Source organism: Strix uralensis, chromosome 19 (genome assembly GCF_047716275.1).
Source record: "Strix uralensis isolate ZFMK-TIS-50842 chromosome 19, bStrUra1, whole genome shotgun sequence".
NCBI classification, from domain to species: domain Eukaryota; kingdom Metazoa; phylum Chordata; class Aves; order Strigiformes; family Strigidae; genus Strix; species Strix uralensis.
Window position 1 is genome coordinate 16,033,583 of NC_133990.1, and position 26,568 is coordinate 16,060,150.

At 68.1% G+C, this 26,568-nt stretch overlaps 2 protein-coding genes across 14 annotated transcripts in view; one reads left to right on the forward strand and one right to left on the reverse strand.

Annotated features, from left to right (window-relative positions):
• The first annotated feature begins 1,624 nt into the window (after positions 1–1,624).
• AATK (apoptosis associated tyrosine kinase) lies at positions 1,625–24,456 on the forward strand. Of its 7 annotated transcripts, none has more exons than XM_074889635.1 (14): positions 1,625–1,770; positions 12,606–12,739; positions 13,969–14,110; positions 14,979–15,058; positions 15,183–15,301; positions 15,775–15,862; positions 15,995–16,128; positions 16,862–16,946; positions 17,646–17,785; positions 17,973–18,122; positions 18,238–21,376; positions 21,482–21,629; positions 21,704–21,952; positions 22,052–24,456. In XM_074889635.1, exons 1-14 carry the CDS (start codon positions 1,689–1,691, stop codon positions 22,078–22,080), a joined length of 4,719 nt encoding a protein of 1,572 aa, XP_074745736.1. In that variant the 5' UTR covers positions 1,625–1,688; the 3' UTR covers positions 22,081–24,456. The 7 variants fall into 7 exon arrangements, with proteins under 7 accessions (XP_074745736.1, XP_074745739.1, XP_074745738.1 ...); XM_074889638.1 differs by having other exon boundaries at positions 21,725–21,952; XM_074889637.1 differs by having other exon boundaries at positions 17,664–17,785.
• The window catches only part of BAIAP2 (BAR/IMD domain containing adaptor protein 2), a 47,834-nt gene continuing 45,557 nt past the window's right edge, over positions 24,292–26,568 (reverse strand). For all 7 annotated transcript variants that reach the window (XM_074889643.1, XM_074889652.1, XM_074889642.1 and 4 more), the window contains one exon: positions 24,292–26,216. Coding sequence is in view for 4 of the 7 variants with exons in the window: in XM_074889642.1 (XP_074745743.1) it covers positions 26,147–26,216 (70 nt within the window). In the remaining 3 variants the exon portion in view is untranslated. The remainder of the gene's footprint in view (positions 26,217–26,568) is intronic.

Genomic DNA, 26,568 nt, shown 5'->3' on the forward strand with positions numbered 1-26,568 from the left:
TGCCCTGGGGCGGGAAGGCCTCGAGTTCATCCTCCTCCCGCTGGGCTGTCGGGACCAGCTGCACGTGCTCGAGGTGTCGAGGGCAACCGGGATGGGCTGGTGGGTGCCAGTGAGGGCTCTGCGCAGCCGCCCACCCCCACCGCTGTGACCCAGCCGCACGAGGAGCGGGGCTGGCCCGGCCAACCGGCACGTGGCCACCCACTCCCTGTGGCACCGGGGCGGGTCTGGTTGCCACCGCAGCTCTGAGAGAGCCCAAGCCTCCCCCCCAGGGAGCCGTGCCGTGTTTTCTCGGCTGTTTTGAGGTGTGGGAAGGCGTATGGGGGGGCTCGGGGGGGCTCGTGGGGATGTGGCCCTTTGCATGGCCAGGAGGGACCTGGGGAGGGGGGAGAGATGCCCGTGGGGCTGCACCCCCGCTGTGGGCACCAAAACTGAGTGATTGGGGGGGGGTCAGCGGTCCCCTGCTGCCCCTCGCTGAGGGACCTCGGGGGCTGCACGGGTCGGAGCTGCGACGGAACGCGGGGGCTCGGGGAGGCGAGCTGGCTCCGGCTGCCGGGAGCGTGTTTGTTCTCCCAGCAGTCTGTGATTTTTCCAGGCCTGTCTCTATTTGCGGCGACGTGACATGTGCAGCGCGGTGTTCTCTGCGAGCTTGAAGTCGTGTAAAAATTTAATCGCGTACGCAAAATTTGGCTTTAGATATTAAAACCGACTGGGGGGCGGAGGGGGCAAACGTGAGCCCCCTGCGAAGAGCTGAGCTGGGAGCTGATGTCCTGCATGGGGACGGGACGGGATTGTCCCACCATGATCCCGAAGGAAAGTCCCACTTGGGGTGGGTGGGCTCGGTGACTGGTGGGCTCGGTGACCAGTGGGCTCAGTGACTGGTGGGCTCGGTGACCGGCTGCACCCGTGGCTTTGCCAGGGTGGGGGGGAGCTGGTTGGGAGCTGCTCAGGGCCATGGGTAAAGCCACAGGGGGGTCAGGACCGTTTGGATTTTAGGGGGGGTCCCGTGTTTGGAGGGTGCAGTCCCATGAGCATCGAGCGCACGAGGCCGAGCTGGGAGCCCCCCCCCAACCCGATGGGGACCCCACGCCGGCTGGAGGTGCTGCTGGAGGGAGTTTGCTCCCCCCATCCCAGGCTGGGTTTGGGGGGCAGCAGGGGCAGAGATTTGGGGTGCGGGGTGGGGGTGCCCAGCCGGGGTGCAGGGTGGGAGCGTGGGGTGTGATCGTGTGGGGCTGGCTGGGGGGGGGGCGATGGCGAGGGGACGGCTTGGGGGGGGCAGAGCCGCTCATCCTGTCCCCGGTCCTGGGAAACCGGCGGGGTCAGCACCGGAACAGCGCCGGGAGCGGGGGGGCGGCTGCCTCTCGGGGGCGGGGGGGGGGGTCCCGGTCCCGGTTGGGGGGTGGGGAATGGGGGGGGGGGGATGGTGTCCCGGCCGGGCCGCGCGGCGGCGGCGGCGCATCCCGGGGGAGCGGCGGGTCCCGGTGCGGGCCCGGGGCTGCAGCTCCGGCACCTGCCGCCCCCGCCCGCCGGAGCCCCGCTCCTCGGCGGCGGCGCGGCCCCTCCCCGGGGCTCGGGGCGCGGGGCCGCGGCGGCCGCCATGGAGGAGGAGCCGCCGCCGCCGCCGCCGCTGCCGCCGCCGTGCCCAGCGCGGGGCCAGCGGCAGCCGGCGGCCGTGAGGCTCCCGCCGCGCCATGGGCCGCCTTGCCGCCGCCGCTGCCATGTCGGCCGCTTTCCTCAGCCCCAGCCTCGCCTTCAGCTCCCACTTCGACCCCGGTGAGTGCCGCAGCCCCGCTGCCCCCCCCCTCCGCCTTCCCCCCGCCACCCCGAACCCACCCCGGTGCCCTCGGGGGTCCCCCGTTCCCCCCCCCCGCGGCTCCCTCGCTCGTCTCTGCTTTGCCGGTGCACGGTTGAGCGAAGCATCCCCTCGCCCTCATCACCGTGAAATGTCACGTTTCGGGATTCCCATTCCCGGTCCCGGCAGCCGGGCTGGACCCGCCGCCTTCGCCCGCCTCGGTGGGGCCGGGGGGGACCGTTGCCGCAACCGGGCGGCATTTTGTTCCCCGGGCTGGAGCGCGCGGAGGAATCCCGGGGGCTCTGAAGGCATCTCCCGGCTTGAAAATAGGATAATAACAACAGGAGTGATGGGGATGAGGAGAGGGAGGAAGATGGTGCCAGGGGCTGAGCCTGCGATGCCTGCCTGACCACCGGCCAGGGGGCTAGTGGTGGCCCTTTGGGCTGGGAGAGCCGGCGGGGCTCGGCGAGGAGCCGGGGGCCGGGGAGCGGGTGTTTCGGGGCGCAGGCGGTTATGTAAGGCGCCGTGTTACGGCCTCGGCCGCGTCGCAGCTGCAGGAAGATGCTGCAGACGCGGGAGCGGAGCAGGGGCTGGCTTTTGTGTGCGCGTGTTTTGGGGCTGCCGCAGCAGCAGCCTCCCCCCTCTTCTCCCTCTGCTTTTCCCTCCTCGGTGGCCAAACGCCGGCAGCTGCCTCGTGTCCCTCCGGCTTGCGGGGCTCACACCCGCGCCGGGCACCGGGAGCCCCTTGGGCGCGGGACCAACGGAGGTGGGAAGCCCCCGGCGAGGCGCGGGGAGGTCCGGTGGGGCTGGCGGTGAGCTCAGCACCGGCCCTTTGTTTATGAAACCGGGGAAAACGTGGGTCAGGGTCCAGCTCCCTGACGGTTCCCACACCTCTCCCGTCACCTCCTCCATCACCACGAAGGAGGCGAAGCGTTGCCGGGGCCGGCGGAGGCTCTGGCTGTCGGTGCCGGGCTCCTGCATCCCTCCCAGCCCTTCCCGCGCCGCACGCCGCTCCCCGGCCCTGGGTCTGGCAGCTGCTGACGCTCTGAATCCGTGGAGGGATTTAAACATGAACCACGTCAGGACTCACCAAACCACGTCCCCATTGCCGGAGACTTTGTTCCCAGCCTGCTCGGCATTGATTTCTGTTCAGGAGGAAACCTCTTTATTTGCATCTAAAATGCGGTAGCACTGGGAACGGAGCCCTGTTTACTGTCCTCAGCCTCCGGCGTGATTCTGCTCTGGGTTTTTGTCAGGCGCCCCATTTGCTGTGCTAATCCCGTCAACCTGGGGATTTGCAGGGCATGTTTGATTTAAAAATCCTTCTGCAAGAAGGTTTCCATCGCTGCCCGTCGCCACGCTGCCGCGTGCCCGGGCCCAGGGCTCGGCCGCCGCCGTACGGCTGCCACCCACGGTTACTGGCAAGGAGAGGAGTTAAAGGGGGGGGACAAACCGTATTCTCTATTTCATGGCTTTGTTGATTTTATCCCTTTGGCAGCACCTCCTGCCTGCGCCGCGTCGCCAGCTGCCCGCGCCAGCCCATGGGGTTTGCTTGTGCCAGCCTGGAAGCGCTTTGCAGGGCACGGGGTTACCGCGGCACCGTGGCCGGGCCAGGACCGGGAGTTCTGGCTCCGCCGAGGGGAGCAGAGATGCTCCCGGCCCGGTGACTTCACGTTCCCTGGAGACAGGGACAGTGGGAAGCCACAGTGCCGAGGCCGGGCACGGTGACAGCAGTGTCACCTGGGCGTGGGGGTGCCGAGGGGAATGTGCCAACCCCCAGGCTCAGCTCAGCTGTTGGATGTGTCCGTGCCATGTGCCGGCTGCCCGTCCCGGCGTGCCTGGCTCGGGGGGCTGCGTTTGCTGTGGGGGGCTCCGGAGAGGGTTCCCAGCCCAGTGGCCTCGTGGTTCTCGTCTTGCTTCGCCCATCCACAGGCCAGTCCCCGAGATGCTCCCGCGTGGTGCATGGAGCAGCGGAGCCACCAGCGGAGCACCGGCCACCCCACCGCCTGCCCCGAGCCTTCCCGTGGGATTTGGGTGCCCATTCCTTGCCCTGGGAAGTGCCGTGACCTGCCGCAGCCCAGCTGAGCGGACGCTGCTTGGAGGGGAGCGGGCAGAAGCGTCGCCTCCCCTGTGTCACCCGGGTGGGCAGCGCTTTGCTTTGGTGTCCCCGGCACCCCGTCCTCTTGCAGTGAAGCCGATGGCAGCTGCTCGAGGACACGAGGACGTCTCTGCTAGGGGAAAGGGCTGCTGCCCTCCTCGCCCTGCTGCCTGCCCTGCCTGCCCTGCTTGCCTGCCCCACTCCCAGCCCTCACTTCCCCGTCTCAGACCCAGGAGTGTGTTTTGAAATCGTGAGAAACATCCTCTCTCCCCCACCTATTTCTTCTTCCCCTTTTTTTTCCTTCCTGGCCCTTCTCCCCCTCCCGCAGTGGCTGATGAGGCGTCACTGGCTGCCGGTGCCTGCGGTGTCACTGCTCCCCGCTCTGGCTGTGGGACCCCACGGTTTGGGGGGGTTGTGTGCCGGGGCAGCGCGCTTGCGCTGGGGTCAGCCAGAGCTCTGGTGCTGGCTGGGGATGGGGGTCAAGGCCGAGGGAGGGTGGGGGTCCCCCCAGCCCTGTTTCCAGTCCTGGCTGGCACATGCTGCTGTCCTCTGCCCCAACCCACATGGCAGCAACAGCTCAGCGAGCGCTGGTGCTCCGCGTCTGGCGTCACCGGCCACTCCTGGCATGAGGATGGGAGAGGACTTAGGGGACCATCGTGACAAACAGGCCATAGCACCCAGATGGACCAAGGGCTGGGCACCCCCTGTGCTCCCACCCTGGTGCCGCCCGTGCTGCCGGCGATGCCAGGGGGAAGGTGCCGCTGAGGCTGGATGCCAAAGGGGGATTTGGGGCAGGGAGGTGGCAGCTCCTGGGACAGGAGATGAAGGTGGTGGCAACCGGGAGGCGTTAACGCCCAGCATGGCCGGGGCGGCACCGTGGCCACCGTTCCCTCTCGCCGCATGTTTCCAGCGAGGGCACGGTGCGTGGGGACCGTCCGTCTGTCTGGGCTGGCGGGCAGCAGGAGCTGGGCACGCAGGCGAGGGGTGAGTCGCGGTGCCTGCGGGGATGCCGGGGATGGGCAGCGCTGGGATGGTGTGTGGCGAGTGCCCGGCACAGCCTGGGCTGCCCTGGGAGGTGGCGTTGGCACAGCACTGGTGGGCAGCTGGGCCCCGCTCGGCACAGGGACGGATCCGGGCAGCAGCAGCGCTGCTCCCCTGGGGTGCCACTTCGCTCCCCGCTTCTCCCCTCCTTCCCTCCCTCCGCGTGCCGCTCCCTCCCCGCGCCCCCGCCCAGCGCACACAGGCGATTGCGTTCTGGATGGCGATACGGATCCCTGTCAAAGCCAATTAGGAGAAATTAATACGCCGGGGTTGAAAGGGCTCCGCGCTCCCGGGGCGGGGAGCGGGCTGTGACTCACGGGCTCCCTGCCCGCCGCTCCCGGCTCTCCGTGGGACACTGTGTGCCAGAGCAGCTCGCGGGCTCGTGGGGCAGAACTGGCACCGCCAAGGTGCTGCCCGGCTCGGGGCTGTGGCGGGGGCTGTGCTGTGCCGCATCCTTCCCGCTCACACGAGGGGTCTGTATTGAGCTGGAGGGGGGGTTCCTGCATTTAGCCAGGGCCTGGCTGCCTGCAGAGCGGGCGACTCGTGCTTCCCAGGTTTTGCCTCGTTCGTGTGATGCTGCCTCGCCATCCTGCTGATTCCCTGGGCTGGAAAATCCCCGCCAGGTCAAGTCAACGGGGCCGTTGGGCCACTCTTGTCCCGCAGCTGAGCCTGTCCCTACTCCATGCCGCACTGACTCGGCTGCCTGGGATGGAGGGAGGGAGGTCCCGGCCGTGCCCCGCAGCCGCTGCTCATCTCCGACTGCTCCTGCCCCGGCGATTGCTCCGGCACGGGGCTTTGCTCACGGGGGTGGGCCGAGCTGGAGGGACCCTGCGGGGACACGGTGCGGGGCACCAGGCTGGGGTAGCCGGCACCTCGCCGGGGTCACCGTGGCGAGGGCTGGAGGGTGACGGTGCTGGCGCTGCAAGGAGCCGAGCTGTGCTGACTCAGCGTGCCTGCTGGCAGGAAAATAAATCTCCTCTGGGCATTAATCCCCCTGACAGCCCAGGGAAGCGTTGGCGGAGCGTGTGGCGTGGCTGTCGTAGGGCAATTACTGACATAATATCGTTTGCCATCAGCTGAGCTCCGAGAGCTGCTCCAGCCTGGCCTAACAGCTGGGGGGGTGGCGGGGCCGGGGAACATCTCGGCTTGCACCTAAGCTGGCGTGGGGCTCCCGGTGGTCTCGGGGCTGGCCGAGGGACGGAGAGGACGTGGGGCTGGCGGTGTGGGAGAGCTTTGCACTGGAGGAAGGGGGAGCAGGTCCAGGATTTCCTGCGGAGCCACCATCCCCCAGCGCGGGATGAAGGCAGTGAGCGTCGGGGGGGTCCCACTTCCCGTCCCGTCCCCTCTGCCAGCCTCGGCCGGCATCCTCCTCCGCAGCCTGGTGCCAGCAGCCGTGTTAAAGCGGTTTGTTTTAATTACTGGAGCAAAGGAAAATTCCAGTGTGGGCAAACGCAGTAAATGGAGCAGCGCTGCCCGCCTGGCCGGGCAGGGCCCGGCTCTCCCGTGGGCAGGAGCGCTCCCAGGCTCCCGTCCCGGCTCTGCCGGGATGTCCCGCTGCCGGGTCACCGTGTCGGCCTCTGCAGCCCTTCGTCTTTCTGAAATACCTGTGAGGTTTTGTGCTTCTCCCGGCGCTCCCCCCGCACAGGCTGCGGTGGCTGTGCCCCAGGCGGGTGTTGGGGAGCCGGGCTGGGACCTGCTCTGGCTTTGGGTCATTCCCGCCGCCATCGCGACGGCAGAGCAGGTTTTTTTAGGGCTCCCCAGTCTGTGTGTGCCCATGCACATGGGTGATGGGTGATCTGGGCGCTGCGGGGCTGGCTGAGAGCTGGCGTGGTGCAGAGGGGTACCAGGCTGCCTTGGTGCTGAGCACCCCTCTGGTTCGTGCCCTGAGTATCCTCGACGCTGCGTCCTGCTCCCTACCAGGGCCATGATGGGGACACCCCGGCATCTGCCTGGGAGCCGGGGGTCTCCCCAGCACCCCCCTGGCAGGGCCATGCAGGGCCCTCGGCTCACACTGCTGCCTGGGGCCAGGACAGGCCACCGCGGCTCGAGGCGGCTCTGGTCCCGTGGCCGGTGATCCCCAGGGTCCCCTCCGCACCCCTCACCCAACCTGCCTGGGTGGTGTTTGGGCGTGCAGGGCTGTGCCGTGCCCTTGGGTGCTGCTGGGAGCGCGGCGATCCTTGCGGCGCCGGCGCCGCGTGGCTCTGAGCTGTGGAGCAGGTGGGAGGGGAGCCCCCGTGGAGCCCCCGGCCTCGCCGCCGCAGCACCTCGAGGCTCGGTGGCAGGGAGAGGTGCCCCGTGGCGGGGGCCAGACCCCCATGCCCCAGAGCATCCCCCTGCCCGCTCGCCCCTCGGCCACCTCTGGCACGGGGCCCTGCTCCTCTGCCGCTTTGCTTTGGAGCCAAAGCTCGTTTCATAACGCCGCCGAGCATTTCTGATAAAAATAGGCTGCCCCGCTCCGCGCTGCCTCTCTCCCGCTGTTACGTAAACGCTGCTCTGCCGCTTGGCGAGAGCCGCGTCTCGGCCGGTGCCACACGCTGCCGGCAGCGGGACCGCGGTGCCACGCTCATGGGCAGCCCCAGCCACCGGCTCCGCTCCCGGCACCAAGGGCCAAGGTCGCTCCCCATCCCTCGGGTTTGCCGTGGTGCAGCTGTAACATCCCTGCCGGCACGGGAGGCTTCGCTGCCCCTGGTTCAAACCACTAAACAAGAGAATTTGGTTTAAATAATCCACCGAATCTTGCTTTGCGTGCGTTTCTATATATTTTTATATTCTCGGAAAATGGAGAAAGTGGATCGCGGTTGGGCTGTGTCGGCTGGAAACCCAGCTCTGCGGCAGGGCAGGCTTTGATGGAGGAACTGGATTTTTTGTTTCTAATCAGGCTGACACGCTTGGTGTGCGCACAACAATGATGCGGCTTGGCCTGTACTTATTACAGTCCTAATTTTTATTTCATCACGTTAGAAAATGATGGATGATCTTTTTTTATTTTCCATCTAATTATTTTTTTACTGCTAATTCATCCCGAGATGATAAAACCAGAATTAAGAGGCAAGAATCAATCCTTTTAAAATACTTCTGCGTTGGTTAAATAAGCCCACATTAAAAGATACATAAGGAGAACAGATTAACAAGGCGTGCCTTGCATTTAAAATTAACCAATCTATTAATCACCGGAGAGGTTGCCCGAATGGCTCTGGCTCTTTCTGGTGGGAGAAGGTCTCCAGGGCTGGGGGGGGTACAGGGTGCTGCTTCCTTGCGCCCTGGTTTCGGCCGGTCGCTGCGAGGGGCTGGGGGGCTCCCGCGGTGGCTCGGTGGAGGGTGCTGCGGGTACCGGCTTCGGGCCGGGCTCCCGGGGGGCACCGAGGGGCAGTGCCAGCCCTGACCCCGCTCCCGGCTGCTGCTGTGGAGGGGGGAGATCCAGGCTCAGGGGTGCAGCAGCTGGGGCCACCCTACTTCTCCCCCTGCCACCCAGTTTCCTGGTGCCTCAGTTTCCCTCGGGAGCTGCAGAGGGACCGCGAGGAGCAGCGGGGCGTTTGCGTGCTAAATGGCAGCGGATGGTTTCTTGCCGCCTGGCTGCGTGTGGGTGAGCAGAGTGCTCGTCCTCTGGGGTGTAAAATTGCTTTCCTGGACGCTGCCCATGACCCGGGGATTAACGCGCTACCAGGGCTGGGGCTGTGCCGGGAGCGCTGCCGGGGCAGGGGAGCGTGTGGCTGGTGGTGCCGATGGGTCCCTTGTGTTCAGATCCTGCCCTGCTCCTGACCAAATCCTGCCCTGCACCCTGCCTGAATCCTGCCTGAATCCTGCCTGAATCCTGCCCTGCTCCTGCCCTGCTCCTGCCCTGCTCCTGCCCGAATCCTGCCCTGCTCCTGCCTGAATCCTGCCCTGCTCCTGCCCTGCTCCTTGCCCAAATCCTGCCCTGCCTGAATCCTGCCCTGCTCCCTGCTTGAATCCTGCCCAAATCCTGCCGTGCACCCTGCCTGAATCCTGCCTTCCTCCTGCCTACATCCTGCCCTGCTCCTGCCCTGCTCCTTGACCAAATCCTGCCCTGCCCAAATCCTGCCTTGCTCCTGCCCAAATCCTGCCCTGCACCCTGCCCGAATCCTGCCTCTCCCAGCTGGGCACCTGCCGCAGGGTGCTGCAGCCCAGCCCAGGAGGTTCTTGGGGTGGGGTGGGAGTTGGGGGGGGGTCAGGGGAAGGGGCAGCCCACGCTCCTGAGGCCGGGGAGCATCCGCCACCTCCCGGGCAGCCCTGCGAGCCCTCGCCCCTGTGCAGCCCCTCGGTGGGGAAACTGAGGCACGGGGCTGCGGCTTGCGCCAGGTCCTGCAGCGAGAGGCCAGGCGGCAGCGGGGGGGTCGCGACGGTGCCCCGCAGCTTTCACCCCTGGAGCCATCGCCTGCGCTCTGCCCGCTCGGGGAGGGCGCTGGGCAGCCCTGCCTGTACCCGGCTGGGTGGGCAGGAGCTGGGCGCTGCCTGCCCGTGGCTTCCCCCTGGGCTGGGAGCCCTGAGCTGTCGCCGGGCTCTGCGGGAGCCCCCGGCTCGTCCCTTCCGCACACGTCAGCCGTCGCTCGCCGTGCCGGGCTCCGCTCTCCGCCGGGGAGCGACGAGCGGCGGCCGCAGCATCGCCCCAGCTCGCCCAGCGGTCCAGCGGCAGCGTGCCATGGCCGGCGAGGCGACCGCAGCCACCCGCCAAACGTGAGTCAGCAAAGGCACCGGGAAGGGCCCTGCTCCGCTTGCCGGCACGGTGACCGGCGGAACGGGCAACGGCGTCGTGCTGCAGGGCCGGGACCCCGCGCCTGGGTGTCCCCCCCCGACTTTTCCCGCCCCTGAACTGGCCGTTCAGGGCTGCGATCTGGGCCGCGTGGGCAACGCAACAGGCTGGGGGGTGCAGGCAGGGCTGGGCCAGCTGCGGGGTGTGTGGCAGCAGCGCTGGGGGGTGGGAGGGCAGAGTGTACCCTGCCGCACCCCACTGCACCCCTCTGCGCCCCACTGCACCCCTCTGCATCTATCTGCGCCCCACTGCACCCCACTGCACCCCGCTGCGCCCCGCTGCGCCCCGCTGCAGCCGGCGTCCCCCGGTCTCGCTCCGTTGCCATTCTGCTCCCATTTGCCGGGGCTGGGGCTGTGGCCCTGCTGCTGTCACCAAGCCCCCCCTGCCTGTCCCCACCCTGCCGGGCTGGCCGGGGTGAGAGGTCTCCGTGGCTTGTAGCCAGCTGCCAGTGCATGCCAGCCCTGCTGCTGGGTGGGTCACTGGCCCCCTGGGTGCTGGGGGCTGCCTGAGTGATGCAGCAGTTCCTGCTGACCAGGCTGGAGGATGCACTGAACTGGCTGTTCTCAGCCTGACCCCCGTGGCGAGGCCGGCTCTGCGTGGGCAGTTTGGGGGGTGCAGAAGGGACCCCCGTGGCTGGGGGTGGTGGTGGTGGGGTTTGTGGCGGTGCCAGGCAGGACTGTGTTGGGGTCCCGGCCCCCCTAGGGTGGTGACCCCCCCACCTACCCCCGCCTGGTGCCTGTGCTGGCACCGTGTGCGGGGCTCAGCTGTGGGGGTGCAGCCACCCCCCCGCCCCAGTGGCGCTGCTGCGGTGCTGCGTGCGCCCCCCTGCACCCCAGCTCGGCTCGGGCCGGCTCTGAGCACCCCGACCTTGACCCAGAGGCCGTCGCAGCGGGCAGGCATCCGAGCAGGCTGCCCGGGGCTGGTGCCAAGCACTGAGGAGGGCACGGTGCCATGCCGGGGGACCCCGCTCCTCCGGGGAGAGCGGGGAGCAGAGCCGCGGGGTGGGGGGAAGGATGCGGGGGGGACCCCGGCTTCTCCTGAGAGCCCTGGGTGGGGCCCTTCCCACCGCAAGTGGCCAGGCCTGGTCCCGGTGTCCTGATGCTCCAGCAGCTGGTGCCGGTTTTGCATTTGACCTGGTTTTGGGAGTGTTTGGCCTCTGAACCGAGGCCGCGTCACCCATCGGTTACGGGGAAGGGCAGCGCTCGCTTGCCCGGTGGCGGTGGGTCGCGGTGGTGACCAGGCTGGGGGCAGCTGGTCACGGCTCCCAGCTCGCCGGTTGTACCGGTGGGGAAACTGAGGCAGGGCCGGCCCTCAGCGGCCCGTTGGTTTGGGGAGAGGTTGGTTTGCCAAGCTGCAGTTCCCGAGCCGGGGCCGGGGGCCGGCTCAGCTGATGGTCCCCGCTGGAAAGGCTTCTGCCGCCGCGCTCTGCTCCCCGTCGACGTTCAAAAGGCTCTTTTCAGTGAGTCATTTTCTCTCTTGCTGTCCCACTATCCAGGGAAAATGGTGACATTCGCGGTACAAAGTGTGTTCACCATGGAAACCAGCGGAAAGGAGGGGGAACGCCACCCCCCCCCCCGCTCCTCCCAGGTTCGGCTTTGCATCCACGAGCCGTAGAAGATGGCTCTCGAGCTCCTTCGCAAGCGCCGGCGAAGAGTTTGGTGTGGCCTGGGCTGCGCCGGAGCACGCGGGGCCGGTGCGTCCACTTGCCGCCGTGCCAGGAGTTGGGGCGCCCCATGCGCACACCCCGCAGTGCCTGGGGGGCAGCGGGGTGGTGGGACCTTCCCCCCCCACAGCCCCTCTGTGCCCTTTGAGACTCGCGCCGGAGCAGGGGGGAACCGGCAGCGCGGCGTCGCGCCTCGGCACGGTCGCGGCACGGGGCCGGTGATGGGGCGAGGTGTCGTGGTTCACGGAGGGAACGTGGCGCTGGGGGGAGGTTTGGGTCTGGGGGTTATGGCTGAGCACCCGTCCCAGCCCCCATGGGGAGGGCACCGCGGGGGGCACCGCGGGGCTGTGTGCGGGTCCCCGGCGAGGCCGGTGCCGCTGGCAGTGCCATGGCCCTTCCGGCTTCCTCCCACCACAATCGCGCCGGTTGTTCGGGCAGGATCAGGGCAGAATAGTAATGTGGCAGCTGCAGGCGGGGGCCTGGCGGGGCCGCGCAGCTGGGCCAGGGCTGCCACCGTCCTCCCTGTCACCCCGAGGGGACACGCAGCCGTGGGGTGGGATGGAGGGGGGTGGTGGGTGCCACATTTGGGGTGTGCTGGTGCCTGCAGGGTGCCGGTGCCCAGCCGGGAGTGGCAGCGAGGCCATCGCCGTGCCCGGTGGGCTGCGGGTCCGGAGCCGGCGCGGGGCTCGGGGGCAGGAGCTGCGGTTTGCCCAGCGGTGGGGCAGAGGCAGAGCTGTCGCTGGTGGCCGGGGAGCGGGGTCGGGGGGTACCGGCAGCGCTGGGGGGTCTCTGGCAGACCCTTCCCCTGGGGGGGTCCGTCTGCGGGACAGGGCAGGACCTGGGCACCGGGGAGCGGCTGAGGCCGTTGCCGTACCCGCCAGAGGGCAAAGCCTGAGGGGGGCTTGACTGGGTGGGGGTGCTGGGCTGGGGACCCCCGAGCCGGCCCAGGCCCCCCTCCACGGGGTGTCATTGTCACCCTGCGGCTGCGGGGATTGTGCCCCCATCCCCCCTCTGTGCAGGCTCTGTCCTGCCTCGGCTCTGGGGGTCCCTCCTGGGCTCCCCCCTCATCCTGGCCGCGAGCTGAGCCAGCAAATGGGGGTACAGTGGTGCTGGGACCCCCCACCCCAACGAGTGCTCCCACCCCGTGAGCCCCAATATGTTCCTGCATCCCATGACCCCCCACCCCGGCACAGCCTCATCCCTCCCTTGTCCCCCCCTGTGCCCTGAGCCCCCCCTGTCCCCGCAGACGGCACCCCCCTTAGCGAGCTCTCCTGGTCCTCCTCACTGGCCGTGGTGGCCGTTTCCTTCTCGGGGCTCTTCACCTTCATCTTCCTCATGTTGGCCTGCCTGTGCTGCAAGAAGGGGGACATCGGCTTCAAGGTGAGCTGGGGACGGGGGGACACGGGGGGAGCGGGGGCCTCCCCCAAACCCCGCTGGGACTGGGGTGGGGGGGGCTTCCCCCTGGGAGCCCAGCGAAGGACAGAGGTGCCCGGAGGATCCCGGCTGCCAGGGCCAGACCCAGCGCCGGTGCAGGATGTGTCCCGGCTCAGGATAGCGTTGCTCAGGGGGAGCTCAGCCCCCTCCCCGGAGGCTGCCAGGGCTCAGCATGCTTGTGGGCCCGATCCTGATCCAGACAGGATCCCCACTCTGCACAGAGCCTGGATGCTGTGGGGCTCAGCATCTCTGTGGGCCGTATCCTGACCCATCCAGGCTCCTGGCTCTACAGAGCATGGACACTGCAGGGTTCAGCATCACTGGGGGTCGTATCCTGACCCATCTGTCCTCCCAGCTCTGCAGAGCATGGACCCTGCGGGGTTCAGCACCACATATTCTGACCCATCTGGCCTCCTGGCTCTACAGAGCATGGACACTGTGGGGCTCAGCATCTCTGCGGGCCGTATCCTGACCCATCCAGGCTCCCGGCTCCGTGCGGGGCCAGGCCACGCCATGGTTAAGGGCCGCAGCAGTCCCACCCGCACGCCCCCGGGGGTGGGAGGCACCCTGACCTCACAGGCACAGAATGTGCCGAGAAACGGTTTTTCCCTAATTGCTGGGATTTTTGTGGAGGCTTGTGGCGCCCGCAGCAGGAGGGGGGTCAGGCGGGGGGACGGACATGCTGGGCCGTTGTGTAACCATCCCACACCGGCCTCAGCACCTCGGCACGCCGCAAGGGAACAATGACCCCCCTCGTGCCCCCGCACCGGTTATATAGGGGCGCACGGCCGGGGCCGGCCGCTGCCCGTGTCCGGCGGGTCGCGGCGCATGGCGGGGTTGGCAGCACCATGAGGCAGGGCTGGGCCGGAGCAGGGCGAGATGCTCACCATCGCCTACCTGCTCGCCCAGGCGGCTTTCAGGAGCTGGAGGCTGGCCGGAGGGCGCAGCCAGGTAATGGGATGGGGTGGTGGGGAGGGGGGGCCTGCCCCAGGGCCATCCCCATGGAAGGGTGGGAGGGGGGGGTGTGCCAGGGGGTTGGGTGATTTTGGGGTCCCCGTTCCCCGGGGGCAGTGCCGAGGTGGAGGGGTGCCGGCAGCAGGGAACCCACAGGGTCAGTTGTCTCTGCTCGGTGTGTGCCCCCCCCACCCCCCCCCGCCGTGTCCCCCCTGGCCCAGGAGTTTGAGAACGCCGAGGGGGACGACTACGTGACGGAGCTCTCGGCCCAGGGCTCGCCTGCCCCCCAACATGGCCCCGAGGTCTACGTCCTGCCCCTCACCAAGGTCTCCCTGCCCATGGCCAAGCAGCCAGGGCGCTCAGGTAAGCCAGGTGGGGGGGGGGGGGTAAGCCAGGTGGCTGGGCACGCCCCCTTCGTGCGCCATGGTTGGGGGTCCCGCATCACCGGGCTGTGGGATGAGGTGGGGATGGTGGGTCCCCTTTGCTGAGGAGCCACGGCTCTGGCAGGAGCTACTCGTGGGCAGGGGACAGGCAGCTGTGGTCTTTGAAGGGGGAGGGGGCTGCCACTGTCTCTCTGTGCAGGGGTCCTGGTGGCCTGTCCCCAGGCCCAGGCATGGCACTGGCCCGGGGCAGCAGCGTGCACCCCACTGGGGTGGGACGGGACACAGGGACCCCAAACTGTGACACCCGCCAGCCCCGGTCCTGCGTAAACAAGCCCACGAGTGGGAGAGGAATGTGGGGGGGTGCCCGGCCACAGCCCCCTCCCACCCAGGGTCGCTCCCCGGCCTGGGGAATGGCAGCAGTGGGGGGGGGGGGGCCGGCGCGGTGCGAGGCGGCGCGGTGCAGCCCAACAATGGCCCCATTGCTGCCACCCTTGGCATGGGTGCCTGAGGGGCAGGACCTGCGCCGGGGTGGGGAGGGGGGGCCGGGGAGGGGCTATATGCCAGAGCTCCCGCAGGGCTCGGCTTTGAGGGCCCTGGGGAGGAGAAGGGGCAGGGAGCCAGCTCCTTGGGGACAGCGGTACCCTGCGTCGGTGGATGCCTGCGGGAGGATGCCCGGACAGGAGGATGCCCTGGCTACAGGGTGCCTGGGGATGGCCACTGTGGGGGCTGCTCTGGAGCCCCCCCGGGGTAGTGGGTGGCACGGTGGGGACACCAGAGCTCGGCAGGGAGCGTGGGGTGACGCGGGCGGGCAGGCGGGCGTGCGGGCAGCTGGATGTGCTCTGTTACAGTGCAGCTCCTCAAATCGGCGGACCTGGGGCGGCAGAGTCTGCTCTACCTGAAGGAGATCGGGCACGGCTGGTTTGGCAAGGTGAGGGGCAGGGGGTCCCCCCCACCCCGGGACACCCTGCTGGGGCGCTGGCTGCGGGGCCTGGGCTCTGCGGGATGGGGCGTGGGGTGAGGACGGAGGGGACAAGCCTGTTCCTTCGCCCCAGGTGTTCCTGGGGGAGGTGAACTCGGGCATCAGCAGCACCCAGGTGGTGGTGAAGGAGCTGAAGGCCAGCGCCAGTGTGCAGGACCAGATGCAGTTCCTGGAGGAGGCGCAGCCCTACAGGTAACGTCCCCGGGTGGCTCCGCGGTGCCACCGGCAGTGGGGATGCTGATGGATGGTACCTGGGCCCCTCCATGCCACCGTTGGCTGCCGGTTGCCCCGTGGAGGTGCCCAGCCGAGCTCTCCGGGCAGCACAGCTCTGTCCTGGCCCCGTCACGCGGCTGCCCGGGGCTCGCTGCGGCAGGACCGGGACCCGGTGGCTGTGGCGCGGAGGCAGCAGGCTGCGGCGAGGTCACGGGGGCAGAGCGAGGACGAAGCTGGGGCGGGGGGGACACACAGAGCTGCTCCCTGCCCCAGCAGAGCTGAACAAATGTCCCTTTGTGGCACGTCCCGGGGCGCTGGGACGTGCTGGTACCCGCTCCCGGCAGCCCCCGCGCCAGCCCCCAGCGCAGCAGCAGAGGAGGCAGGGAGACGGTTCCCGGGGTGGGATGGGGGGGCTGACGTGCACCCCCCCGGCCTTGCTCTGCCCCGCACAGGGCCCTCCAGCACACCAACCTGCTGCAGTGCCTGGCCCAGTGCGCCGAGGTCACCCCATACCTGCTGGTGATGGAGTTCTGCCCGCTGGTGAGTCCCCCACGTCCCCTGCACCCTCTCCTGCTCCCCAGGGTGCTGCCGTGGGGCTGGGGCATGGCTGACCCCCCCACCCCCTCGGTGAGCTGAGCACTGGGGAGGGTGACGGTGACACTGCCCTTGCAGGGTGACCTGAAGGGGTACCTGCGGAGCTGCCGGGGGGCCGAGGCCATGGCCCCAGACCCGCTGACGCTGCAGAGGATGGCGTGCGAGGTGGCCTGCGGCGTCCTGCACCTCCACAGGAACAACTACATCCACAGGTAGGCTGGCCTGGCACCCCGGGGTGGGGAATCGGGGCAGGGGCCTGAAGATGTGGGGTCCCCCAAGACGCCGGCGTTCCTGCCCCACCGCTGCTCCTCCTGCCCAACAATATCCTGGTGCTGAGTGAGTTGCAGATGGAGACTCCAGCATCAGTGATTTTGTTGAGGAGGGGGTGCATTGCCATCGGGGGCCACCGGATCTGCCCCACCCAAGCCAGACTCTGCGGGTGGGTGCCCAGTGCTGCGGCTGGGGGGACGCAGGGTCCCCAGCTGTGCTGGTGAGGGACTTTCCAACAGGCCTAGGGGGGGGCTGTGCCGCGCCGGAGAGGGGCGGGGGGGGTCTCGCGTGTGCCCCGTCTACGTGACCCCTCCAGGGCTGGAGCAGCTGCCTGGGAGCCCGGCCCTGTGCCAGGGCTCACATTGCCCGGGGCCACCCACTTTCTGCTTGGCTCAGCGTGTGACGGACGGACGGACGGACAGACTGGAGGCGCAGCTGGAGCCGCGCAGGCATTCCTGCTGTGCATTTGGTGGCTGGTTATCGGCACGCCCGGGGTTTGGCGGTGAGACCGCTGGGCCCCCGCCGCTGCGCAGCCGTCCCGCTCCCGCTGCCAGCCCACGGTGCTGCCTGGGGAGTGGGGGGGTTCCCTGAGCACAGACCCTCGGCCCCCCCAGGCGGTGGGTGCCCCCCCTGCCTGCCGTGGCAGCGGTGACAGCCCCGGGGTTTGCTTGGCAGCGACCTGGCCCTGCGGAACTGCCTGCTCACTGCCGACCTGACCGTCAAGATCGGAGACTACGGGCTCTCGCACTGCAAGTACAAAGTAAGGCTGGTTTGGGGGCAGAGGGGGCTGGGGAGGGGCGGGGGGGGGTGCTGCATGCCGGGACCCCATGATACACACACACACTGCAACCCCTCTCCATGCTCACATCTCACCCAGGGGCTTTGCTGGGGCAGTGGAGAGGGGGGGGGCTGTCCTGCAGACCACCCTGTGAGGGACTCTCTGTACCCCAGGACCAGGCTGCCCCCAGGTTTGTCCCCCCCTTGGCCTGGCAGCTCCCCTTGAGCACAAAGAGGGGTTTTCCCCCCCTCCCCCGAGCGCCGTGTGATGCAGCCAGGGCTCCCCGCTACTGCCTGGGCTGGCCTGGACGTGCCCCTCTGCCAGGGCCAGGTCCCTGCAGGCAGCTGCCAGCACATCAGCCTGGGGGTTGCTGCCTGTCTGTCCTGCCTGCTCTTGGCTGCCTGCAGCTGAGATCGCAGGGCTGGGGCTGGGGAGTGGAGGGGGCTGGAGGGGGCTCAGGATGGGGAGACAGGGGGGAAGGATGGGAGGCAGAAGGGAGAGGTGGGTGCTGGGCGCTGGGGCAGAGGGAGCAGAGCACGTGCTGGGGGGGGCATCAGGGTGCTGGAGTGCAAGTGATGGGTGGCTGGGGAGGATGGGGGGTTGGTGGTGGGGCTGGGGGCAGCTCTTGCCGTGGTGTGGCCAGTCCCTTACGTGTAGGTTTGACGTTCTCTTCTCGTACTGACCCTGCATACTTGGCAGGACGACTACTTCGTGACGGCCGACCAGCTGTGGGTGCCGCTGCGCTGGATCGCGCCCGAGCTCATCGACGAAGTGCACGGCAACCTGCTCATCGTGGACCAGACCAAGTCCAGCAACATCTGGTGAGCGCGGTCTGGGGGGGGTACGGGGTGGGGGGGGGCTGCTGCCAGGCTGGTGGCCCGGGGCGGGGGGTGTCTGGCACGAGGGCGGCCTCAGTGGGACGCGTCGGGTGGATTGGCTTTGGGGCTGCCCGCCCCGGCAGCGGGGTGGGGGTGTCCCCGTGCCCCCAGCATCCCGCCGTGCCCGCAGGTCGCTGGGCGTCACCATCTGGGAGCTGTTTGAGCTGGGCAGCCAGCCCTACGACCACTACTCCGACCGGCAAGTGCTGGCCTACGCCATCAAAGAGCAGCAGCTCAAGCTGCCCAAGCCCCAGCTGAAGCTCTCGCTGTCGGAGCGCTGGTGAGGACCCTGGGCCGCATCCTGCCCCCTCCCTCTCCCCCCGCCCATCCCCAGGCGCTTGGGGCGGGGTGGTGGTGGGGGCGCCGGGGCTGACCCTCGCCCCTCGCTGCGGCAGGTACGAGGTGATGCAGTTCTGCTGGCTGCAGCCGGAGCAGCGCCCGACGGCGGAGGAGGTGCACCTCCTGCTCTCCTACCTCTGCGCCAAAGGGGCCACAGAGGCCGAGGAGGAGTTTGAGAAGCGCTGGAACTCCATGAAACCCAACGGCAGCGCCAGCGCCAGCCACCACGGCCCCGAGCTCTCCTCCTTCCCGCTGCTGGAGCACTTCTCGGCTGACGGCTTCCCCTCGGACGGCGACGACATCCTCACCGTTATGGAGACCAGCCACGGCCTCAATTTCGAGTACAAGTGGGAGCACACCAAGACCGAGCACTTCCAGGCACCCCTGGGGTCCCTCAGCCCCAGCAGTGCCGCCCGCTACCACGACCTCTACTACCCGGCCACGACCGCGGGGCGCCTGAGCTTGGGGGTCTCACCCTCCTGCTACGAGTGCAAGCCCCCGGGCTGCCCCGGCCTGCCGGCCCCCGGCGTGGTGCCCATCCTGGGCGCCCACAGCCCCTCTCTCGGCAGCGAGTACTACATCCGCATCGAGGGGCCCGGGGAGGGCAGCGCCGAGCTGGATTACGCCATGTGCGCCTACAGTCCCGCGGGTGAGCGGGGGTCCCCGCGCCCCCCGTCCTGCTGGAGAGCCCAGGGTGCCCGGAGCGGCAGCGCCTACGACTCCGACAGCAGTCCCACCGTCTCCCTCAGCATGGAGCCACTGCTGGGCCACGCGCCAGCGGGCGAGGGCTCCTGGGAGTGTGCCGAGTACTACCCCTACCCCTGCCCCGGCCAGGAGCCGCGGGGCTACGAGCCGTCCCCCAGCCATGGGGCCGAGGGGTACCTGCTGGAGGACGAGCCCACCCAGCTGGGCAGCCAGGACTGGCCCGTCCCCACCTTCCAGCCCAGCATCTTCACTGACCCCCTCGGCGTCTCCCCGTCGGTGAACTGCGCCTACAGCCCCCGGGGGTACGGGGAGCCGCGGGCAGCCCCCCCGGGCGGGCGGCAGAGCGGGGCCCGGCCAGACTGCGTGACGCTGGAGCTGGGCGAGGACAGCCCCCCCGGTGCCCCCCGCCCACAGGCGCTGAGCCCCCCGGCTCAGCAGCATCCCTGGGCCTCCAACAGCTCATCCAACAACAACATCGGCAGTGGCAGCCCCGCGTCCCGCGAGCCCCCGGCCAGCGACAGCTGGTGCTACCGCCGCATGATCACCTTCCGGGGGCTGATGGCCAAGCCTCTGGGCACCGTGCCACGCGGCCAGCCCCAGCTCGGGGGGTCCCCTCCAGGCCACGACTTCCGCCGTCTGCGGCAGGATCAGCCCCCCAGCATGGCCGGCGGCTCCTCCTCCCCGTGCCGCTCGCCCTCCCCGCGACGCCAGGCCTGGCACAGCCGTGACTCATCAACCTCCGGCGGCTCGCAGGCAGCAGCGCTGGCTGGCAGCCCCGGCACGCCGTGGGGCCCCGGCACGGCCCCACCAGCTGGAACGGGGGCCCAGCACGATGCCCGCCCGGATGAGAACGCGGAGGGGAGCAGCCCTGCCCACAGCCCGCTGCCCCTCGCTGCAGCGGCACCGGGGATGGGGGAGGCCGCCCCCATGGCTGGCGCCACCACCCCGAACCCCGGCCCCGCCGCCGAGCCTGGCATAGACAGTGCCCAGCCCGCGCCCGAGGCCTCCGAGGCGCCGGTGCCCGGGGAAGCTGCTGCCGAGAGCAGCACGTGTGCTGCCGGTGACGTGGAGCGGACGCCGGACAAGACCTTCTCCAGCACCAGCTTCCCCAGCGCGGAGGAGGGGAGCGACGAGGACACGGCGGAGCTGACCTCCGGTGTCTTCACCGACTTCTCCGGGGACTACATAGAGCGGGCAGAGGCGGCCCCAGCGTTCAAGTCCCTGCAGAAGCAGGTGGGGACACCGGACTCCCTGGAGTCGCTGGACATCCCCTCCACGGCCAGCTCCTGCGAGGTGTTCAGCCCCACCGCCTTCGCGCCCACTGGCCAGCCCAAAGCCCTCGACAGCGGCTACGACACCGAGAACAACGAGTCCCCCGAGTTCGTCCTCAAAGAACCCCACGAGCCCCGAGAGCCAGAGGCCTTCAGCCAGCTGGGGAAACCCCCCCCGGGGCTGCCGGGGGGCGAGGGTGAGGGTTTGGCCCCCGAAACACGGCTCTCCACCTCCCTCGGGGCCGAGCTGCACAGCCTGGCGGAGAAGAACCCCTACCGCGACTCTGCCTACTTCTCTGACTACGACGCTGAGGCCGAGCGCGGCCCCAAGGATGAGGAGGACAGCGACGGGTCCCGGACCCCCGAGGCAGAGGAGGGTCCCCGGTCCCCTGCGCAGGACCTCGGGCGAGCCCCTGGGCTGGGAGAGGACCCGCTGCACCCCCCGGGGGCACCCGGCAGCCCCCTGGCAGCGCCTGGCATTGCGGTGCCAGCAGACACACCAGTGGTGGAGAGTTTGGTGGGGGACTGGCAGGGGGCAAAGGCCGGGACCTCCCCGGCCGCCCCCATGGCGCAGGCGCCTGGCACTGAGCGACCCGCTGGCACGGGGCTGGTGCCGGGCAGCTCCCCGCGCCCTGACGGCGACGTCTGTCCCCTGGGCTCTGCGTCACCCAAGACTTTCTTATTGACCCCGGTGCCAGCGAGCCCCGGGGAGTCGGCAGCCATCAGCGCCACCCGCGTCCCCGAGGGTGTCCCTGGACTTGGGGGAGCCGCAGCTGGGGGTGAACAGACTGTGCCCCCTGCGCTGGGGCTTGGGGAACCGGGGCTGGGGACGGGGATGGGCGACGCGCCGGGGGGTCCCAGCACGCTGCTACCAGAGGGTGAGTCACCCCCGGGCCTCTCCCCACTCCCGTCCGCCCGGGAGCTGCGGCCGGCCGCCCCCGAGCGCCGTGAGGAGCCGGAGGAGGAGGAGGAGGACACGGAAGACAGCGACGAGTCGGACGAGGAACTGCGCTGCTACAACATCCAGGAGCAAAGCGAGGAGAGCGAGGAGGAGCCGACGGCTGTGCCCATCGTGGTGGCCGAGAGCCAGAGCGGCAGGAACCTGCGCAGCCTCCTCAAGATGCCCAGCCTGCTCTCTGAGGCCTTCTGTGAGGACCTGGAGCGCAAGAAGAAGGCCGTCTCCTTCTACGATGACGTTACCATCTACCTCTTCGACCAGGTGGGTGGCCACGGGGTGGGCAGAGCTGGGGCGCTGGCCACAGCCCCGCGGCATTTTCGGGTGCTGTCCCCACGTGTCCAGCGAGGGTCCCTTCCCCTCCTGCAGGAAAGCCCCACACGGGAGCTGGCTGAGCAAAGCTTCCCAGACCCCCCCCAGCCCTCGGAGCAGCCCCCCGCCACCGACAGCCCCCCCAGCCCCGCGGACAGGCTCGGCGCCTCGGACGACTCCTCGGACGGCAACGCCTCGGAAGAGAGTAAGAGGCCGGGGGGGGGTGGGGTGGGTGGGTTATAGGGGGGCGGCGGTGGGTGACCCTGGTGGTGGGCTCAGCCCCTTCGCTCCGTGTCACAGGTGGCGGCTTCGAGTGGGACGACGACTTCCCGCTGATGCCGGTGAAGCCGTCCCTGATGGCCTCGCTGACGGGGACGCCGGCGGAGCCTGACCCGGCCGTGCCCGCGCTGGTGCCGGTGCAGAAGCAGGTGCTGCCCATCCAGTTCTCCCGCTTCACCGTCTCGCCCGCTCCGGTCTCCCGGTTCTCCATCACCCACGTCTCCGACTCGGACATGGACTCCATAGGAGGTGAGTCCCTGCCACCCCTGGGGGGACACCCTGCCCTGCCCACCCATGTCCCGTGGGAGCCCCGGGACCCTCTCACGCCGCCTGTCCCGCTCGTTGCAGGCAGCAGCGAAGACGGCGACCGGGAATGAGCCAGCCAGGACGCCGGCCGGGCATCGCCCCGGCACCGGGTGGTGGAGGACGGTTGGGGCCGGGCGTGGGGTCCGGCCGTGGGCTCCCAGACCGCGCGCTGGACTTTTTTTAGGCAGATTTTATCGAAAGGAGCTCGTTTGCTGCTGTGAGTGGGAGCGGGGCCGACGCGGCCGGGGCCAGGCGGTGGGTGACGGCCGAGGGTGCGCGTGCGTGTGCGGGTGGCTGTGTGCGTGTGCGTGTATAAAAGACACATATATATATATAGACATATATATATATATAAAAATTATAGCATTTAAAGGGTAGTGCCCTGACCTTGCTAACATTTGCGGCGTGTCGTCCCCCCCGCCCCTGCCCCGCAGCGAAGTCCCCCCTCCTTGGCTTCTTGCCCACGTGTGCTCCCCAACGTGGTGTATGTCCCCACACCCCTGTGCTGCCCCCCCCTGCCCTGTGCCGTGCACTTGACCTTGCACCTCACTGCCGGTAGCCCCACGTACCGGCTTGGCCACCCCACGGCTGCCCCACGGTGGTCCCCAGCGAGGAGCCACCCGCCACTGCTTGATGTCACCCCGAGCACACCCGCTCCCTGTGCCGGGGCTGCCGCTGGCTCTCGTGCCCCCCGTGCCCAGGGTGGGCAGCACAGCGTGGTGGGGGGGGCTGGGGGGGGCGGGGAGCTCCCCCCCCCTTTGCTTTTTGGGGAGCAGTCCCGGGCTGGCAAGGGACCCCAAGGGCTGGCGGGACCCCTGCCCTGCTGCGGCGGGGAGCGGCACGGGGAGGGCTGGCAGGGGGGGTCCCAGCTGGGACCTGCCACCCCCTGGGACCTGTCAACCTGACTATTTTTGTATTTAAAGAAAAGGATAAAAAAAAAAAAAATCAACCCGAACCCACCCTAAAAACAAAACTTGCTGTCGACTGAACCCACATTGACGCGATTTTAAGTTATTGCTGCCAAAGAGACGTAATGAGTCGGCGGGGGGGGGGGTGGGGGGGGGGGGGGGGTGGGGACGGGGGGGGGGGGGGGCGCTCGTGGTTCTTTGTTCAGGTTCTTTTGTTTGTTTGTTTTTTAATTCATTTGAGGCTTAGGATAATTGTGCAATTCCAGCTTCCAGAAGGAAATGGAAGTAAGCGGAGCTGAGCGAAACCTTGAAATCAGGGCTGGTTCCTTTGGGGTCTATAGACCAAACCCTGAGGTGAGAAATGCCCCCCCCTCGCCCTCCCACCCCCCCCACCCCGCGTCCTGCAGCCCCCCCCGTCCCCTGCCAAGCTCCCACCGCCCCGTGCACATGGGCCGAGGCCACACGTGCTCGTGCACGGACACACGCGTGCACGAACGCACACCAGCACGTGTGCCCACGTGGGACGGGGCTGGCGCTGGGGGGGGGTTCTGTGCCACGCCGACGCACGGTGCCGCGGGACGAGCCTGTCACCGGCCTGGCACAGCCCTGGCACCGCTCGGGGCCCAGCCTGGTGCCGGGCACAGGCGTTCCCATCCTCACCCACCTTCTCCCACCCCCATGGTCCCCAACTGGGGCCCTCTTGGCGCCCAAGAGGCTGTTGGAGGGACCGAGGGGGCTGTGCCCCCCCCCCTCCCCTCCAGGGGGACCCCAGCTTCAACCCCAAAACCCAGGGCAGCTGTGCCTGCCCCGTGCCCCCCCCCCCCCCCCCCCCCCCACCGCCGCCGCTGGCTGCTTCTCCCTGGCAGCCGGTGGCCAAGTCACCCATTGCCATTATTTAAGTGTTTTATTTAAGCTCCAACCTGTAACGCCCCCCCCCCACCCCCCCCCGCCCCCCCCCCCGCCCCAGCCCCAGCGCTGCTCTTCCAAGCTCCTTGCTGAACACTTTGCAGCTGGGAGGGGGGGGGCTACCCCCTCCTCCGGGGGTGCAGCACCCATCGGTGGTGGTGGGGTGCAGCACATGCGGGGTGTGTGTGTTTCTGTGCTGGGGGGGCCCTTCCTGCAGCACCCACCCTCCTGCACATCCCCCCCACCCCCCACCCCTGCCTGCATTGCGGGGGCTTCGCTCAGCGTTGCGAGGGGGGGGGTTGTGTGGTTTGCTCGACACCCCCCGCCTTCCCCAGGCACCCAGGGCGGTGGGATACTGGTCCTGGACCCCCCCCTCACTTTGTGTGTGTCCCCCCCCCTCCCTGCAGCCCGGGTTTGGTCTATGGCGCCGCAGGTCCCTGCCTCTGGAGGGCAGCATGAGGACAGAGCTGTGGCTTGGATATTTTTTTTAATAGAAAGGCTATTATTACATTGTCTATTTTATCAATACGGGTCATAATTGCTGTATTTTTTATCAGTGCTGATTTCCATACAGCTCCCAGCATGTGTGTCAAATCTCATCGGGCCAATAATAAAGTTTTTAAAATATCTTAAGCTGTTTCCTGCCCAGATCATTGCCCCGCACGCAGGCAGCTGCCAGGCGCTGCCCGGGATGGAGCCCAAAGATGCTCTGGGCAGATGCCTCCGGCCAAGGGAAACACTGGGGGTGGGAGGGTGGGGGGAGATTTTATTGCTCATAAATTACTTTTTCTCATCAAAAATTATTTCAGGTTACATCTTGCAGGTACCACCAAGCCAGGAGGTGCAGCAAAGCCCCGGGGGCGGGAGGGACTGGCTGGAGCCTGGGGTGGCTGCCCAGGGGTCCCAGGGTGGGGTGGGGGTGGAGGTGGGGGCTGCAGCCCCCAGCATGGGGCTAGAAGAGGATGGTGTTGGGCCAGTGGACCCCAGGCCTGACCCTGCCGCGGGCTGTGAGCCCCCAGCCCTCTCCCACCCCAGCAGAGCCCCTCCCCTCGCCCCTGCCCTGTCTGGCCCCCCCATCCATCTGCTCCAGCCCCCCGGGAGGGGAAGAAGCGGCACATGTCAACCAGAGACCCTTGTGCACAGCCAGAGCCCGGGCGGTCGCAGGAGAAGCCACTTTGGAGCTGCAAAACCCATCGGAGGGGATCAACGCACCCGACCGGGACCCCGGGGGGGTCTCTGTGCTCAGCAAAGCCCCCGCTGAACGGGCCACGGTGCGCCAGCGATTGAAAAGTGCAAAATGACAAATACAACGGAAAAGGCAAAACCTCTGAGGGTGCTGCACCCCCCCCCCCCCGCCCCCCGCTGTGCTGGCTCGACTCGGGGCAAGCGGCAGCTGTGGGAACAGACCAGGAGCGGGCGCGCTCGGGGGCACACACCCTGGCAATAAGCTTAGCAACTGTGTGTATATATATATATATATATATATTTATATGTATATTTATCTATTTCTCTCTCTCATGCAGCCCTAGTAATAGAGGAAGAGCAAACAGCCAAGCAAGAGGTCTGGATGGGAGAGCCTTCTTGAGGGGAGCACCCCTTCAACCGCCGGGCACCCCAAGGCACGCTTAAACAGAGCCCTCACCTCCAAAAGTGTGGGTTTTTTTGTTTTTTTTCTAGCTTATATTTTACAGCAGTACCGTAATACCCTACTAGACACAGAGAACTGGTGCCGCAGGAGCTCTGGGAGCGGAGCCGTCCCTGTCCCTGTCCCGGTGGGGGCTGCGTGCCAGCACCCCACCACCTCCCAGCGCGGGGCGGGCGGCTGGGGTCTCGCAGGAGCCTGGGAGCTGCCTACAGCTCCCACCGCCCCCTTGGCTGGAACAGGGGATCCTGCCTACCCTGCCTGTCCCAGGGGTCCCTCCTGGCCGGGCAGGGGGGAGAAGGGGGAGCATCTCCCCTCTGCCATCGCTGCGAGCCCGAAGCGCAGCTCGCCTCTGCAGAGCTGTTTTCCAGCTGAGGCCGTTCCCCCAGCCCTGGCGAGCTGCTGTTAAGCCCAGAAGCAAACCTGGCTACGGGACACGCTGGGAGCGGAGGGAGGGGGCAAAGGACAGGCTACACGGCAGCGGTTTGACCCTCTGCCACTGAGAGGAACAAGCTGAGTCTAGAGAAGAGAGAACTAGGGCACTAGATTTAGCCTTTGGCTTTCAAAGCAGCAGGATTAAATAAACTCCGCCTAAAAATGAAGTCCTGGAAAGCCGGACATGCAGCGGCGAGGAGGTGGCGGCGAGTGCCGCATGGCACGGCGGGTGCCAGCGCTCCCGGATCAGCTGATGAGCGGAGCCGAGCGGTCGTTCGTCACCGTTGGCTTCAGCTGGACGTTGGCAAAGGGGTTTCTGCAGAGAAAGAGGAAGGCAGAGTTTAGCAGGCGGGATGGCGGCAGCGGGGCCTGTGAGGACGGGGCACCGGCACAGCGACCTGCCGAGAAAAGCTTTTGCTGCAGAGTGGAGGCAGCTCTGCTCGCTGGGTGGGCTTCAAGGCTGAGCCCAAGCCTGAGCGGGGCTGTCAATGAGCTGGAACCACCAGCCCCGTCCCCTCCAGCAGCACTGGGGAAGGGGTTAAGCTGGAGCTGCTCTGCCCTGCAGAGCCCTTGGGCCGAGCTGCCCAAGTGGTGGATAGAAGAGATGAGCCAAGGGCTGCTGCATGCGGGATGTTCTCCTACCTCACTTTCCAGCAGGCCTAAAGCTG

What these genes read in the sequence shown, in the direction of transcription:
- AATK (XM_074889635.1), top strand. Translation starts at nt 1,689, where the DNA reads ATGGGCCGCCTTGCCGCCGCCGCTGCCATGTCGGCCGCTTTCCTCAGC. An exon ending in ACCAAGTCCAGCAACATCTG is followed by an intron (nt 17,786 to 17,972) that starts GTGAGCGCGGTC and finishes CCGTGCCCGCAG; the next exon opens with GTCGCTGGGCGTCACCATCT. An exon ending in CCATCTACCTCTTCGACCAG is followed by an intron (nt 21,377 to 21,481) that starts GTGGGTGGCCAC and finishes CCCCTCCTGCAG; the next exon opens with GAAAGCCCCACACGGGAGCT.